General features: G+C 45.0%; 1 protein-coding gene across 1 annotated transcript in view; it reads left to right on the top strand.

The window, feature by feature from the left end:
- LOC120063918 (zinc finger protein 385B-like) overlaps nt 1–1,486 on the top strand; it is a 41,442-nt gene extending 39,956 nt beyond the window's left edge. Inside the window, exons 6-7 of the mRNA XM_039014230.1 lie at nt 348–449; nt 1,262–1,486. Of these exons, the coding sequence (XP_038870158.1) occupies nt 348–449; nt 1,262–1,486 (327 nt within the window). The remainder of the gene's footprint in view (nt 1–347; nt 450–1,261) is intronic.
- The last annotated feature ends 16,558 nt before the right edge of the window (nt 1,487–18,044 follow it).

Below are 18,044 nucleotides of genomic sequence, written 5' to 3' on the forward strand. Positions count from 1 at the left end.
AGATTTGTGAGATTTCTTTATGCCGATATTAGGTCAATCACAATACAGTATGGTCAGAGGGGGGACTGGGGAAAACACATTCTGGGAAATGACTTATTTAAAATCCTAGAATTCACCTCTAAATATGTTTTTTTACATGTCAAATTGATTTCACTTTGGGAACTCAAGTTTGCTGTGCTTGTTGTCTTGTTACAGCTTGAAGGGACCTTACAGGCTTTTTATAATTGGCTCACCAAAATGTGTGTCCCAAATGGCACCCTATACCCTTTATAGTGCACTACCTTTGACCAGGGCCCATAAGGATTCACACAGTAACGTCACTCACCTTTTTTGTTGTATTTTGTCAGCACATCTCCAGCAGAAGGCACAAGGACAGAGTGGCTGGGAAACCGATGAAGCCCAAATACAGCCCTTACAACAAACAACAACGCAGCTCCACAGTCCTGGCCGTATGTATCATATATGTTCCTAATCAAAGCCCCTCAAGAAAAGTTGATTCGACTTCAGGGATTAATTGTTAATACATTTATTGGCAGTTTCTTAAAAAAGCATTTAGGAATATTGATGCATCAGTGGGCTTAAAGACGGGCCTTTATGCTCATTGAAAATAATGGCTTGAGGCCTCCCGGGTGGCGCAGTGGTCTAGAGCACTGCATCGCAGTGCTAGCTGCGCCACCAGAGTCTCTGGGTTCGCGCCCAGGCTCTGTCGCAGCCGGCCGCAACCGGGAGGTCCGTGGGGCGACGCACAATTGGGCTAGCGTCGCCCGGGTTAGGGAGGGTTTGGCCAGTAGGGATATCCTTGTCTCATCGCGCTCCAGCGACTCCTGTGGCGGGCCGGGCGCAGTGCGCGCTAACCAAGGGGACCAGGTGCACGGTGTTTCCTCCGACACATTGGTGCGGCTGGCTTCCGGGTTGGAGGCGTGCTGTGTTAAGAAGCAGTGCGGCTTGGTTGGGTTGCGCTTCGGAGGACGCGTGGCTTTCGACCTTCGTCTCTCCCGAGCCCGTACGGGAGTTGTAGCGATGAGACAAGATAGTAATTACTAGCGATTGGATACCACGAAAATTGGGGAGAAAAGGGGATAAAATTTAAAGAAAAAAGATTTTACAAAAATAAACGAAAAATAAAAATAGGGAAAAAAATAAAATAAAATAATGGCTTGTTGTTTTTGTACTAATTGCATTATTAATAGATTTGCTTTCTCATTTAACTCCTCTCCTCTCCTATCCTATCCTATCCCATCCCATCTCTTCTCTCCTTCAGGCAAAGCTGGCTCTTCAGAAGGACCTGGTGAAGCCTATCTCCCCTGCTGCTTTCCTCTCCAACCCCTTCTGCCCCACCACTGTCCCCTCCATCGCCCTGCACCCACGGCCCAACTCCTCTATCTTTCAGACTGCTGGCCTCCCAGGCTCTATGGGCTCCTTCCTCCGGGCTGCTCCAGGGCCCATTCGGCCCACCACCGGCTCTATACTCTTCGCCCCATACTGATTCCTGGATCGTGACACCAGGGTCGTGTTCAGTAGGCAGAGAATGAAAGAAAATGGCAGAAACTGAGTGAATCAGGGTGGTACTATCTGAGCTCGTCCACTAATTAATGCTTGTTTTTGTCTCCCGTTTTCCCTACGGTGTGCCCTAATGGACACAACCCTGTGTATCGGTATGAGCCAGGGAGCCAGAGGTACAGTAACACAAAGGGGAAAATTACATGAGTAGACAAACAGGTCTCCTCTGACCACGTGGAACAGTGAGTGGATGACGTCCTACTACAGACAGTACCTCCCCGGTGCACTAAACTGAGAGGACTACTGCACTGCGAAGCTTGAACGAACAACAGTGTATTTATTTGATTGAACTTGCCTGTCTGCTTGCGTTGCCCTGAAGCATGAAGTACAGAGGTATAGTGGGCTCGCTAAGACCACTGAGGGCCTAAGTATTGGGTTCTTGTGGAATAATAAAGAGCATCAAACAGCTTCCTGAATGACTTGAATTACCATAGTCTTCCTATTTGATGAAATGAATGGACAGCTCTAGCTACATGCGTATGACAGTGTTCATCATAACAGCCCCCAGACAGAAGCACAGTCATACCTGATTCACACTATAGGGCCAACCTGAACCGCACTGGGCTGGCTTGGATATTTTCTTTTCACATTGTCCTTTCCAGTACGGTTTAAGCAACTACGGTGGATGTGCAACCAGGTCGGAGCAGTTCAGCGTGGCTCTGCTTGGTCTAGACCAGTAGTGTGAAAAACGGTATCATTGCACTTTTACAGTTGTTGCTTGATATCATGAGTCATGGACTGTACGTTAATACAGTAATGCAGTTTTGGCATCTGTTCTGTCCTGGATTGTGTAAGGCAAAAAGCTGAATCTCTAATTATGATCGTCAAATAGTCTGGCTTCAACTTACAGTAGATATTCATAGTAATTGTTTAGTAACAGTGTTCTCAGTTCCTCCACTTTAGAGAGAGAAACCATTCTCTTGGTTTTTCCAGTAAGAGCCAAATGTTAACTTGAGATGGATTCATGTCAATGGGAGACTTCAAGTCTGTTCAAGAAAATGTTAGTTAAAACTCAGACACACCGGTACGATTGTCAAACGTTTACCTGCCGACAGTACTTAGCACCTCTGAACAGAGTGTTGGCAGTCAATTTCTTTAGTGTTCACACAGCAAAGACCTTGAAGTCGTCAGCCACTCAGCCTTGTTAAAATACTCCAAACCAGAAGGTGGCAGTAGCATTGTTTGGCAATGCATGTCCGTGTGCGTTGCTTATGGTCTAGATTCCAATGTTAGCTGCAGTGCTAATGTTGCTATTTTGTAGAAAGCCCTTGTTGATACTAGCCAGATGGCCACAGCTAGATAACTACCTAGCAAGATGACGAAGAAACCATTTAATTTACTCACCATAATCACATACTGTAGGGTGTCCAATCCAATCAAATCTTTTGACCAATGGGTAAAATAATATGTTAATTCTTTATACAATCCTCAACAACAACAAAAATGGTCTAAACCTCATGTCTCTATCATAATCTGTTCAAAACTTATTGGAGATTTTATCCTTGTAGGATGGTTAAAATTAGGCTGACTAAATCAATGGAGGCCAGAGAAAAAAATTGTTAAAAAATCTGGAAAATAGCATTGCATCATCAAGGCTGTGTCAGAGTTTACTAGGAGTGGTGTGTTAGAGTCAGGCGCAGAGAGCAGAGGGTTCGGTAAATCGTAATTTATTCTCCGGCACAAAACGGTCAAGCCAAAATACAGGGCGCATAAAACAGACCAGCCCAAACACAGGACCAAACAGTCCGGAGAAAACAAACACGGAAACACATCCACAACCAACAGAGTAACAATCCCGTACAAACCTAGGCGGACCTAACAGACTTAAATAGACATAAATCAAGAAACGAAACAGGGAACCGGTGCAACCAATAAGACAAAACAAAACGAAAAGGAAAAAGGGATCGGTGGCGGCTAGTAGACCGGCGACGACGACCGCCGAGCGCCGCCCGAACAGGCAGGGGAGCCACCTTCGTTGGGAGTCGTGACAGTACCCCCGCGGCTCCCGCAGCGCGCCGCCACCGGCCTCGAGGGCGACGAGGCGCAGGGAGATCCGGGTGGAGGCGGTGGAAGTCCCTCAGTAATGAAGGGTCCAAAATGTCCCCCATCGGTACCCAGCATCTCTCCTCCGGACCGTACCCCTCCCAGTCCACGAGGTACTGTAGGCCCCTCACCCGGCGTCTAGAGTCCAGAATAGCACGTACTGTGTACGCCGGGGACCCCTCGATGTCCAGAGAGGGCGGAGGGACCTCCGGCACCTCACCTTCATGCAGGGGACCAGCCACCACCAGCCTGAGGAGAGACACATGAAACGAGGGGTTAATGCGATAGTAAGGAGGAAGCTGTAACCTATAACACACCTCGTTTATCCTCCTCAGGACTTTAAATGGCCCCACACACTGCGGCCCCAGCTTCCGGTAGGGCAGGCGGAGGGGCAGGTTTCGGGTCGAGAGCCAGACCCGGTCCCCCGGTGCGAACACGGGGGCCTCACTGCGGTGCTGGTCAGCGGTCCTCTTCTGCCGTCCACTAGCTTGTTTTAATGATTCCTGGACGGCTCTCCAGGTGTCCTTCGAGCGCTGCACCCATTCCTCCACCGCAGGAGCTTCGGTCTGGCTCTGATGCCATGGAGCCAGGACTGGCTGGTAGCCCAACACGCACTGGAACGGTGACATGTTAGTAGAGGAGTGGCGGAGGGAGTTCTGAGCCACCTCCGCCATGGGACGTACCTCGCCCATTCACCAGGCCGGTCCCGGCAATACGACCGCAGAAACCTACCCACATCCTGGTTCACTCTCTCCACCTGCCAATTACTCTCGGGGTGGAAACCCGAGGTCAGGCTGACCGAGACCCCCAGCCGCTCCATGAACGCCCTCCAAACTCTGGACGTGAACTGGGGACCCCGATCAGAAACGATGTCCTCAGGCACCCCGTAGTACCGGAAGACATGGGTAAACAGGGCCTCCACAGTCTGTAGGGCCGTAGGGAGACCGGGCAACGGGATGAGACGACAGGACTTAGAAAACCAATCCACAACATCCAGGATCGTGGTGTTTCCCTGAGATGGGGGAAGGTTGGTGAGAAAGTCCACCGACAAGTGCGACCACGGCCGTTGTGGAACGGGGAGGGGCTGTAACTTCCCTCTAGGCAGGTGTCGAGGAGCCTTGCTCTGAGCGCACACCGAACAGGAGGAGACATAAAACCTCACGTCCTTAACCAAAGTGGGCCACCAGTACCTCCCCCTAAGACTCCGCACTGTCCTCTCGATCCCAGGATGACCCGAAGAGGGTAGTGTATGGGCCCATCGAATCAACCGATCACGGACACCAAGCGGCACGTACTGAACACCTGCTGGACACTGAGGTGGTGCAGGTTCCAACCGTAACGCCCGCTCGATCTCCGCGTCCACCTCCCATACCACCGGTGCTACCAGACATGAAAGCTGGGAGTAAGGGAGTCGGATCGATGGGCCGCTCCTCGGTGTCATATAGGCGGGACAGCGCGTCGGCCTTCGTATTAAGGGAGCCTGGCCGATAGGAAATCGTAAAACAAAATCGGGTAAAGAACATGGCCCACCTGGTCTGACGTGGATTCAATCTCCTCGCTGCCCGGATGTATTCGAGATTACGATGGTCAGTCCAGATGAGGAAAGGGTGCTTGGCCCCCTCAAGCCAATGTCTCCACACCTTCAGAGCCTTGACTACAGCTAACAACTCCCGGTCCCCCACGTCATAGTTCCTCTCCGCCGGACCGAGCTTCCTCGAGAAGAAAGCGCAGGGGCGGAGCTTTGGGGGCGCGCCCGAGCGCTGTGATAGCACGGCTCCCACCCCAACCTCAGACGCGTCCACCTCCACTATAAACGCCAAAGAGGGGTCCGGATGAGCCAGCACAGGAGCGTCGGTGAACAGCTCCTTCAGACGACTGAAAGCTCTGCCCACCTCTGCTGACCAGCGCAAGCGCGCCGGCCCCCCCTTCAGCAGTGAGGTAATGGGAGAAGCCGCCTGACCAAACCCCGGATAATTGGCAAACCCTAAAAACCGCTGCACCTTCTTTACCGTGGTTGGAGTCGGCCAATTACGCATGGCTGTAACGCGGTCACACTCCATCACCACCCCAGAGGTGGAAATGCGATAACCCAGGAAGGAAATGGCTTGTTTGGAGAACACACATTTCTCAGCCTTGACGTACAGGTCATGCTCCAGCAGTTGCCCAAGTACCCTACGCACCAGAGACGCGGCGCGGGTGGCAGAATAGATCAGTATATCATCGATATACACTACCAACCCCTGCCCGTGCAGGTCTCTGAGAATCTCGTCTACGAAAGATTGGAAAATGGCTGGAGCATTCTTCAACCCATACGGCATGACGAGGTACTCATAATGGCCAGATGTGGTACTAAACGCGGTCTTCCACTCATCTCCCTCACGGATACGCACCAAATTATACGCACTCCTAAGGTCCAGTTTTGTGAAGAAACGCGCCCCGTGAAATGATTCCACCGTCGTGGCGATGAGAGGTAGTGGGGAACTAAACCCCACTGTGATGGAATTTAGACCTCTATAATCAATGCACGGACGCAGACCTCCCTCCTTTTTCTTCACAAAAAGAAGCTTGAGGAGACGGGTGACGTGGAGGGCCGAATGTACCCCTGTCCCAGAGATTCAGTGACGTATGTCTCCATTGCCACTGTCTCCTCCTGGAACAACGGGTACACGTGACTCCTGGGACGTGCAGCGTTTTCCAGGAGGTTTATCGCGCAATCCCCTCGGCGATGAGGTGGTAATTACAGAAGGCGATAGCCAAATCGGCATATTCAGAGGAAATGCGCACAGTGGAAACCTGGTCTGGACTCTCCACCGTCGTCGCACCGATGGAAACTCCTATGCACCTGCCTGAACACTCCTCTGACCACCCTCTGAGAGCCCCCTGTCTCCATGAAATCTCAGGATTGTGATTAGCCAGCCAGGGAATCCCCAGAACCACTGGAAACGCAGGCGAATTAATACGGAAGAGACTGATCCGCTCCTTATGATCCCCCTGCGTTACCATGTCCAGTGGCACCATGGCCTCCCCGACCAACTCTGACCCTAATGGTCGGCTATCTAAGGAGTGCACGGGGAAAGGTTGGTCTAACGACACCAGGGGAATCCCTAGCCTTAACGCGAGCCCATGATCCATATAGTTCCCAGCTGCGCCTGAATCGACTAGCGCCTTATGCTGTAGAGAGGGAGAAAACTCAGAAAAATAAATGAGTAAGAACATATGGCCAACAGGGAGCTCTGGGTGAGTCTGGTGCTGACTCACCTGGGGTGAATGAGGAGTGCTCTGCCTGCCATCCCGACTCCCAGGCGAGCTCCTCCAGCACCGATCGGCAGTGTGTCCTCTCCGACCACACCTGGTGCAGGAGGAGCCACCTCCTCCGGTCCCCCTTGATGCGGCCCCCCCTAACTCCATGAGGATAGGCGCGGGAGGGCCTGGAGGTGGAACCAACAGGGCCCGTTCTGGACGCCCGCAGGCAGCCAGCAGACTGTCCAGTCGGATGGACATGTCGATAAGTTCGTCGAGGCAGAGGGGCGTGTCCCGACAAGGAGGCTACAGCGATAGTGGTCCATCAGGGCCCTGTCATTCCACCCCGTCCCTGCAGCCAAGGTCCGGAACTCCAGCGCAAAGTCCTGCGCGCTCCTCGTCTCCTGTCGCAGGTGAAACAGCCGTTCACCCGCCGCTCGGCCCTCCGGTGGGTGGTCGAACACGGCCCGGAACCGGCGGGTGAACTCTGGGTAGTGATCCCTCGCCGAGTCTGGGCCATTCCACACTGCGTTGGCCCACTCCAGGGCTCGACCCGTCAGACAGGAGACGAGGACGCTCACGCTCTCCTCCCCCAAGGGAGTTGGACGAATGGTAGCCAGGTACAACTTCAACTGTAGCAGGATCCCCTGGCACCCAGCCGCCGTTCCATCGTACTCCCTGGGGAGAGCCAGACACAGGGCACCGGATCCAGACGCCGGAGGAGGGGTAGGTGGTGCTGGTGGAAGAGGAGCTGGAGGTGAGGTAGGGAGGCCACTCCTCTCCCATCGGTCCATCCTCTCCATCATCTGGTCCATTGCCAACCCAATCCGGTGGAGAATGGCCGTATGATGAAGGACTCGCTCCTCAATCGATGGGAGAGGAGGTGCGGCTGCTCCTGCTGACTCCATTCAAAAAGGTGCGGGATTCTGTCAGAGTTTACTAGGAGTGGTGGATTGGAGTCAGGCGCAGAGAGCAGAGGGTTCGGGAAATCGTAATTTATTCTCTGGCACAAAACGGTCAAGCCAAAATACAGGGCGCATAAAACAGACCAGCCCAAACACAGGACCAAACAGTCCGGAGAAAACAAACACGAAAACACATCCACAACCAACAGAGTAACAATCCCGTACAAACCTAGGCGGACCTAACAGACTTAAATAGACATAAATCAAGAAACGAAACAGGGAACAGGTGCAACCAATAAGACAAAACGAAACGAAAAAGGGATCGGTGGCGGCTAGTAGACCGGTGACGACTACCGCAAAGCGCCGCCCGAACAGGCAGGGGAGCCACCTTCGTTGGGAGTCGTGACAGGCTGGATGCTGTGCGAGAATTAAGGCTACCTGACAGGCTTACCATTAAACTCGTCATCTTTCTTTTAAAATCCAGAGGACATAATACAATATAGAGGTAAGATAGATATACATTTTGAAACATGACAAGTAGTATTCTCATATTTTAGTATTCACTGCTCATATAAATGCAAAGTTCCTATTCTTTTTCGAAGACTTCTCACATCAACAAGCGTATCTCTGTGACATGTCAACAGAGCACTGAGAGTACTGCAAGTTCTTTATTTTCAAAACCTTTTACATTTAATTCAGCACTTGGAAGACGACCACAAATACACTTTAAAATTCTCAAAAGTTTCGGCAGAGCTCAGTGCTTATTAACGGATGTATTAGGTTAAGAAATCTGACTTTTTGGATAGAATGTTAATGATACAGTATGTTTGAAAAAGACCCCACTGAATGATTCAGAACATGAAGAATCATATTTGTCTTGATAAAATGCATTTTATAACATAATAAGTGAAACGTCATTACCAAAGTGCAATTTGCCCAAAGTGGGTGGACACCCTACATACCACCTGTGCCAGCCCATAGACAAAAGTTTAGCTAGCTAGCTAACGTTAGCATAGCTAGCACACTAGCTAAGGACATTGCACTAACTCCGCAGCTAACACAGGCAGCTGTTTCATGGAAACTAGCTAATTCATTGTGATTTAATTATAATGTTGTAACGATGTACGCTGAGAGTCAGGAAGCAAGTTCAGGCAGTGAATACATTTAATAAATAAACGAACATGAACAAAACAAGAAACACTAACAGTGCACCGACATGAAACAGATACAGAAACAATAATGCCTGGGGAAGGAACCAAAGGGAGTGACATAAATAGGGCAGGTATTCAAGGAGGGGATGGAGTCCAGGTGAGTGTCAATAAGCGCTGGTGCGCGTGACTATGGTGACAGGTGTGCGTAATACTCAGCAGTCTGGTGACCTAGAGGCCAGAGAGGGAGTATACGTGACAAAAGTCAATACTAGATAAAGTGGTTAGCTAGCTTGGAGGAATTTATTTGTGTTGTATGCATTGTGTCTGTACACTTAGCTAACGTTAGCTACCATTCCATAGCCTACATTGTACATGAAGTGTGACTGGCTCATCTGTGGATATACGGAGAAACTTGTTGTCACTTGTTGTCACTCCTGTTGATTTTCCCACATGGGGGTTCGTGCTCTCTGATTGGCTCAAAGTAAATTTGTTGGCACTGATGAGCATCGCGATTCTACATGTCGAAATGGTAAGTTTGTCACTACTGGATCGGCACGCAGCAGGTACCTCTTTTGTTCTAGCAAGACAAGGAACGGCCTCCCACTGTCATAAGTACCCATTGGCAGTCTATCGGCAGTGAGATTCTCAGTGTTTTTTAAGTGTGCAGATCTTAAGTCAGGACTTGACCCTTAAAGTAAATTGTTCCTGTTGTAAATTATGTAATCAGTCATTCATTTCTTAGAGAAATAGTAGAATCTATTAGTTTTCATCACTTGTAATGAGTGAATTCAGGAAGTACAGATGTTAGACCAGTTTCTCAAAACAGGAAAATAATCCGGCAGCAACCGGACATGTAATTTATTGTGTGGATTATAATTAATGGACATTTTAGCAGGAATTGATAAAAAATGTGTTAGGGCAAATAAAGTCTGACATTTTTAAGTGGAAATAACTAACCCTTGAAGGCTTTAGTTTAAAATATTTCCTGCAACAACAGGGTGATCAAATTAAGATCCTACATCTGTAAACTTCAGTTTATTTCAGTTTCATGAATTGACTGAATTGAAATGGAATTGACCCGAACCCTGTTTGTATTACCCTTTCCAAGTTGCAATACTAGTTGTACAGTATGTTACGGAGGGGGACAGACAAACGAGGTATTTGTATTTTTTAACATGACAGAATATACAAGATACATTGAAATTGAAATGTACCTCTTCAAATAAATGTATATATATTTGGATGATTTGCTCCCATATTACAATTGTATTTTCCATAACTGAAAAAGAATTGTAATTATTGAATTAATTAATTGAATATAGTTTATAAAGGAGACCTGATGTAGAGATTGTTAATAAAAGGGATGTTCATTGAAAGAGATATAAGATCATCATATCATCATATACTATGTGACATGTACAATATTTATTTTCACATTATGTTTATTGATGCAATTGATGCATACATTCAGTTGTATTTGAGATATGGCATTGTTTTATTATTTGTTTGTTTGTTAAACATTTTATTTGTTTTTATTAAATACCTAAACGTATCACTCGTATTTGTAAGGACCGACGCTGGAGTAGAGAAGCAGGTACGGGGAGTTAAACATTTAATCGGAACAGACATGGAACAAGACAGGAACAGCGTCAGCACGCGGGTATACATATGGACATATGACTATCAATGCTGAAGCAGGGAACAAAGCGGGGGAACAGACAGATATAGGGGAGGTAAGGACAGAGGTGATTGAATCCAGGTGAGTCCAATAGTCGCTGATGCGCGTGACAGGGGAAAGCAGGTGTGCGTAATGCTGGGGAGCCTGGCGCCTGGGAAGAGCGGAAGCAGGCTTGACAGTATTGAGTTATTCCTTGATATTATAAGAAGACTGATTACTTAATTTGTCAACGTTTAAAGTATTATGAATATTATAAAGAACATTTCTTAATTAACACATTTTAGGTTCTAATATCTCCTGCTAAATGAATATGTTAAGATAGAGGAAGATATCATATGCTGATTATACATATTTTAAACAATTTCATATGCAACTGAAGATATTGCTCTTAATTTACATTACCAACTTTTTAGGTTCTTCTACAAAATTCAGTCATTAAGATTTGTGCAGCGTAATCCATCATGTGCTTTTGATTAAAAAAAATATATGATTAAATTATATACATATTCAAAATAATATTCAGCATATAAATATGATCTAATATGAGGCATATGAGGTTATCTAATCTGAAACATATTGTGTACTATGCCAGCAGCAGCATATGTCCAGCTACAGTACATTTGCCTAGTTTAGAAGTTGCTTGACTCTGGCAATAAACAACACTATCTAACATATGTTCATCTGTGTTATGACATCACTCATCAATATATACAGTACCAGTCAAAAGTTTGGACACAACTCATTCAAGTGTTTATCTATATTTTTACTATTTTCTATATTGTAGAATAATAGTGAATACATCAAAACAATGAAATGAACACATATGGAATCATGTAGTAACCAAAAAAGTGTTTAACAAATCAAAATATATTTTATATTTTAGATTCTTCAAAGTAGCCACCCTTGCCTTGATGACAGCTTTGCACACTCTTGGCTTTCTTTCAACCATCTTCACTTGGAATACTTTTCCAACAGTCTTGAAGGAGTTCCCACATATTCTGAGCACTTGTTGGCTGCTTTTCCTTCACTCTGCAGTCCAGCTCATCTCAAACCATCTCAATTGGGTTGAGGTCGGGTGATTGTGGAGGCCAGGTCATCTGATGCAGGACTCCATCACTCTCCTTCTTGGTCAAATTGCCCTTACACACCCCAGAGTTGTGTTGGGTCATTGTGCTGTTTAAAAACAAAAGATAGTCCCACTAAGCGCAAACCAGATGGGATGACGTATCGCTGCAGAATGCTGTGGTAGCCATGCTGGTTAAGTGTGCCTTGAATTCTAAATGAATCACTGACAGTGTCACCAGCAAAGCACCCCCACACCATCACACCTCCTCCTCTATGCTTCACGGTGGGAACCACACATGCGGTGATCATCCCATTCACCTACTCTGCGTCTCACAAAGACACGGTGGTTGGAACCAAAAATCTCACATTTGTACTCATCAGACCAAAGGACAGATTTCCACCAGTCTAATGTCCATTGCTCGTGTTTCTTGGCCCAAGCAAGTCTGTTCTTATTATTGGGGTCCTTTCGTAGGGGTTTCTTTGCAGCAATTCAAACATGAAGGCCTGATTAACACAGTCTCCTCTGAACAGTTGATGTTGAGATGTGTCTGTTACTTGACCTCTGGGAAGCATTTATTTGGGCTGCAATCTGAGGTGGTGTTAACTCTAATGAACATTTCCTCTGCAGCAGAGGTAGCGCTGGGTCTTCCTTTCCTGTGGCGGTCCTCATGAGAGCCAGTTTCATCATAGCGCTTGATGGTTTCTGCGACTGCGCTTGAAGAAATGTTCCGCATTGACAGACCTTCATGTCTTAAAGTAATGATGGACTGTCATTTCTCTTTGCTTATTTGAGCTGTTCTTGCCATAATATGGACTTGGTCTTTTACTAAATAGGGTTATCTTATGTATACCACCCCTACCTTGTCACAACACAACTGAATGGCTGCTTTGCTGGTGACACTGTCTGTGATTTATTTAGGTATACAGTACCAGTCAAAAGTTTGGACATACCTACTCATTCTACGGTTTTTCTTTAATTTGACTATTTTCTACAATATTGAAGACATCAAAACTATAAAATAACACATATGGAATCATGTAGTAACCAAAAAAGTATTAAACAAATCAAAATATATTTTATATTCGAGATTCTTCAAAGTAGCCACCCTTTTTTGAATTTATTTCCTTCTCAATGCGATTGAGCCAAACAGTTGTGTTGTGACAAGGTAGGGTGGTATATAGAAGATAGCCCTATTTGGTAAAAGACCAACTCCATATTATGGCAAGAACAGCTAGAATGTCATAATATGTCATAACAACTAACACAACTGTTATAGTTGAGTGATAATGCCCAAGAAGCCAGTGTTTGGAGGATATATTGGCACGGGTGTTGTTAGCAAACCGTGGCAATATATCCTCCAAATACCAGCTTCGCGGGCATTATCACTTTTATACAACAGGTTACCAACATATTCACATTATGATTTACATATTTTAATTAAAAACGTTATTTTTATGAATTTATTCATACTATTTCAACCTTCCACAAGATATAGTCCCGACGCAAATCTAGGGTCGTTCGTTCTATCGATTCAGTTGCCAGAGACCCGACCCAGTCGTTAAGTCTTTTTGTTCTGTATCTATGGACGCGACCCAGTCGTTCGATCTAAATGTTCCATTGCCATAATGGCTGGCAACGTTCTTATCCCTTGCTTGTTAGCTAGCCAACTACGGCTAACTTACAGTCACATCAAACAGTGCAGCCAGGATACCAACAAAGTAGCTGATTTGCATTTGTTTAAGCTGTTTTCTTGTGACATTTATTTGGATACATCCATAACAATAAGCTGATGAGGTGCGACTTCGCCTGGCATAGAAAAATGTGTCTCTCTCATCAGGACACTTGTTCAGGGGAGCTAGCCAACAACACCGCTAACACAATCACTTCAAACTGAATCAGGAAAGACTGCAATCTAGCTGCACTTCGTTTTGATGTACCTGTTTTCTATTGATACTTATTTGTATATATCCATAACAATTATGCTGATTCATGACTTCGACTGGCTGATAAAAGCTGACTGCCTGTCTGTCTCATCCCCAGTAACGACACGTTCATTACTATGCGATAGCTGGAGAGTTTGAATATTGAAACAATGTTACAAATGTCGGAGAGACAGACAGTACTGTTTATAAAAATCTCCGCTGTTGAAAACGAAATGTTAGTCTAAAAGAAATGTGAGATAATGTCTAAATGTATTTTATGGTGGAGATCAAGTTTATAAATTGCCTGGCTGGGCTGATGAGACAGTGGATTAAATAGGCATTTTAATGTCATAGATTTAGCTGGTGGTAACTTGTGGAATAGACACAGGTTGGAATGCGGTTTTAACCAATAGTCTGGCTTTTTTTATGGCGGTTTTGGAGCAGTGGCTTCTTCCTTGCTGGGCGGCCTTTCAGGTTATGTCGATATTGGACTCGTTTTACTGTGGATATAGATACTTTGTACCTGTTTCCTCCAGCATCTTCACAAGGTCCTTTGCTGTTGTTCTGGGATTGATTTGCACTTTTCGCACAAAAGTACGTTCATCTCTAGGAGACAGAACGCGTCTCCTTCCTGAGCGGTATGACGGCTATGGGGTCCCATGGTGTTTATACTTGCGTACTTGTCACGGCCGTCGTCAGAAGGAGAACAAGGTGCAGCGTGGTGTGCGTACATTTTCCTTTTATTTTCATGTCGCCAACAAAACAAGAAACAAAGACACAACCGTGAAGCTTAACAGGGCTATAGTGCCACTAACAAAGATAACTACCCACAAACACCAAAGGCAAAAAGGCTGCCTAAGTATGATTCCCAATCAGAGACAACGATAGACAGCTGTCCCTGATTGAGAACCATACCCGGCCAAAACATAGAAATACAAACCATAGAAAGAAACTAGAATGCCCACCCTAGTCACACCCTGGCCTAACCAAAATAGAGAATAAAAGCCTCTCTATGGCCAGGGCGTGACAGTACTATTGTTTGTACAGATGAACGTGGTACCTTCAGGCATTTGAAAATTGCTCCCAAGGTTGAACCGGACTTGTGGAGGTCTACAATTTTCTTTCTGAGGTCTTGGCTGATTTCTTTTGACTTTCCCATGATGTCAAGCAAAGAGGCACTGAGTTTGAAGGTAGGCCTTGAAATACATCCACAGGTTCACCTCCAATTGACTCAAATTATGTCAATTAGCCTATCAGAAGCTTCTAAAGCCATGAAATCACTTTCCAAGCTGTTTAAAGGCACAGTCAACTTAGTGTATGTAAACGTCTGACCCACTGGAATTGTGATACAGTGAATTAGAAGTGAAATAATCTGTCTGTAAACAATTGTTGGAAAAATTACTTGTGTCATGCACAATGTATATGTCCTAACCGACTTGCCAAAACTATAGTTTGTTAACAAGAAATTTGTGGAGTGGTTGAAAAACTATTAATGACTCCAACCTAAGTGTATTTAAACTTCTGACTTCAACTGTAGATTGGATAGAGATACCAATATCTGTAATTATGATACATGTATAGGGACTGTACCTACTTTATCAAAAGATGCAAGATGGAATCTCAAATATTTTCTTGACACTGCATATTTAGTCACTTCTCCTAATCCAGTGATATACTGTATAATCCTGGCTTTCTGTTCAGTGCAGAAATGTTGTATAAAGCCTTCTTTTTGCTTGGCAGGTATTACTCATATGTGTTGTGCCTACTGCCTCCTCTGATATAACTAAGTACCTCCAAGTACTTTGCTCTGTCTGATCTCAAAGCCAACACACCTCCACATTTAACACTCTGAGTCGATGTCAGGTTTAAACATACAGCCAACACAATTTTATGTTTAGCACTCTAAGACTCTTTCAGGTTTAGCTAAACGTACAGCCCACACAACTTCATCTTACATTCCATCTGTTTGGGAGATAGGCAGCAATTACAGTACGAATAGGTCTACAGCCACACAATCATTGCAGACTGCCCAGCATCTCATCATTACCACTGAACGCAATGATACTTTCTACAAAGTCGTTTCTTTACCAAAATCAGCCAGTCATATTTTACACATGGCCTTTTTTATCAATTTGACTTGGAATGCTAATTCATAGTATAGATATGGATGTACAATGAACACAAATATAAACGTTTTTTGTCCTATGTTTCATGAGCTGAAAGAAAATATCCCAGAAATGTTCCATATGCACAAAAACCTATTTCTCTCAAATGTTGTGAACAAATTTCTTTACATCCCTGTTACTTAGCATTTTTCCTTTGCCAAGATAATCCATCCATCTGACAAGTGGGGCATTTTAAGAAGCTGATTAAACAGCATGGTTATTACACAGGTGCACCTTGTGCTGGGAACACTAACAAATATGGTTTTGTCACACAACACAAAGCCACAGATGTCTCAAGTTTTGAGGGAGATTACAATTGGCATGCTGACTGCAGGAATGTCCACCAGATCTGTTGCCAGATAATTTAATGTTAATTTCTCTACCATAAGCTACCTCCAACGTCGTTTTAGATAATTTGGCAATACGTCCTACCGGCCTCACAACGCAGACCATGTGTAACCCCGCCAGCCCAGGATCTACACATCCGGCTTCTTCACCTGCGGGATCGTCTGAGACTAACCACCTGGACAGGTGATGAAACTGTGGGTTTGCACAACCAAAGAATTTCTGAACAAACTGCCAGGGAAGCTCATCTGCGTGCTCGTCGTCCTCTCCAGGGTCTTGACCTGACTGCAGTTCGGCGTCGTAAGCGACTTCAGTGGGCAAATGCTCACCTTCGACGGCCACTGGCAAGCTGGAGAAGTGTGCTCTTCACGGAGGAATCATGTGGACGAGCGGTTTGCTGATGTCAACGTTGTGAACAGAGTGCCCCATGGTGGCGGTGGGGTTATGGTATGGGAAGGCATAAGCTACGGACAACGAATACAATTGCATTTTATTGGAGGCAATATGAATGCACAGAGATGCCGTGATGAGATCCTTAGGACCATTGTTGTGCCATTCATCCGCCGCCAATACCTCATGTTTGAGCATGATAATGCACGGCCCCATGTTGCAAGGATCTGTACACAATTCCTGGAAGCTGAAAATGTCCCAGTTCTTGGCTTGCATACTCACCAGACACGTCACCCATTGAGCATGTTTGGGATGCTCTGGATCGACGTGTACAACAGCGTGTTCCAGTTCCCGCCAATATCTAGCAACTTTGCACAGCCATTGAAAATGATTGGGACAACATTCCACATAATCAACAGCCTGATCAACTCTATGCGAAGGAGATGTGTTGCACTGCATGAGGCAAATGATGGTCAGCTTTTTTTTAAGGTATCTGTGACCAACAGATGCATATCTGTATTCCAGTCATGTGAAATCCATAGATTAGAGCCTAATTAATTTACTTAAATTGACTGATTTCCTTATATGAACTGTAACTCAGTAAAATCTTTGAAATCGTTGCATGTTGCTTTTATATTTTTGTTCAGTGTAATATTTAAAGCACTAATGCAGTTTTTGTAAATTAGCTTAGGGTCAGAATGACAGTCAACATGTTGTATGCTGCGTCATATAAAAACATGCCTGCCCTGAATCAGAACTGCTGAATTAATGCATGTGAGCAGGGAAGATTTTATCACAGCTTTGAATAGAAAGGCAGAGACATCTAGTGGTTCTTCAGAGACACAATAATCCTAAATACGTTGCACACCTCATTACTATAGAAAACACATATTAAACATGTAATGAATTTAAATTAAGGGACCATATACAAAGTCTGTTGGTGGAAATTAGTTTGATTGTTGACTTGGGAGGAAACATAACTGTTCAGCATTTATCAGAGAACATACTTATTTGTGTGTTTCTTATCTTCATCAGTTGCATCTAAATAACAAATACACAATTACACATGAATGAACACATGAATAATTATTATTATAATAGTGACTATAATTACCTTGCCTACTGTTTATTACAGCTGTATAAACTATCCACAAACGTATAAGCCTAGTTAACAGTTTATAAACTATTTATAGACCATTTTAGGGTAGCGTTACCTAGCCTACTGTCTCTAAAATAATAATACAATGTTTATAAACATGTTATACAGTTTATACAGCTTTATAAAACATATAATATAAAATGTTTATGTAACAACTACCCGTTTGCCTTCAATCTTCCCTTTTTAAACAATACAATGTTTTGCCCTCACTGTTATTATATATGATAATAAAAAGTAATGTTTTATAAATTATACATTCTGACAGTTTCCATATTTTTCATTTGAATGGAAAACGGCTCATTGAATCCGTTTCTACCTGGCAGAGAGAGCACTAAGTATTGTCCGTTTGGGAGTGGCCTCTGTAGTAAAAGTCCAGCCCCCTGAAAACAAACCATATTTCAATAGCAAATCCAGTGTCGA

Source organism: Salvelinus namaycush, chromosome 19 (genome assembly GCF_016432855.1).
Source record: "Salvelinus namaycush isolate Seneca chromosome 19, SaNama_1.0, whole genome shotgun sequence".
NCBI classification, from domain to species: Eukaryota; Metazoa; Chordata; class Actinopteri; order Salmoniformes; family Salmonidae; genus Salvelinus; species Salvelinus namaycush.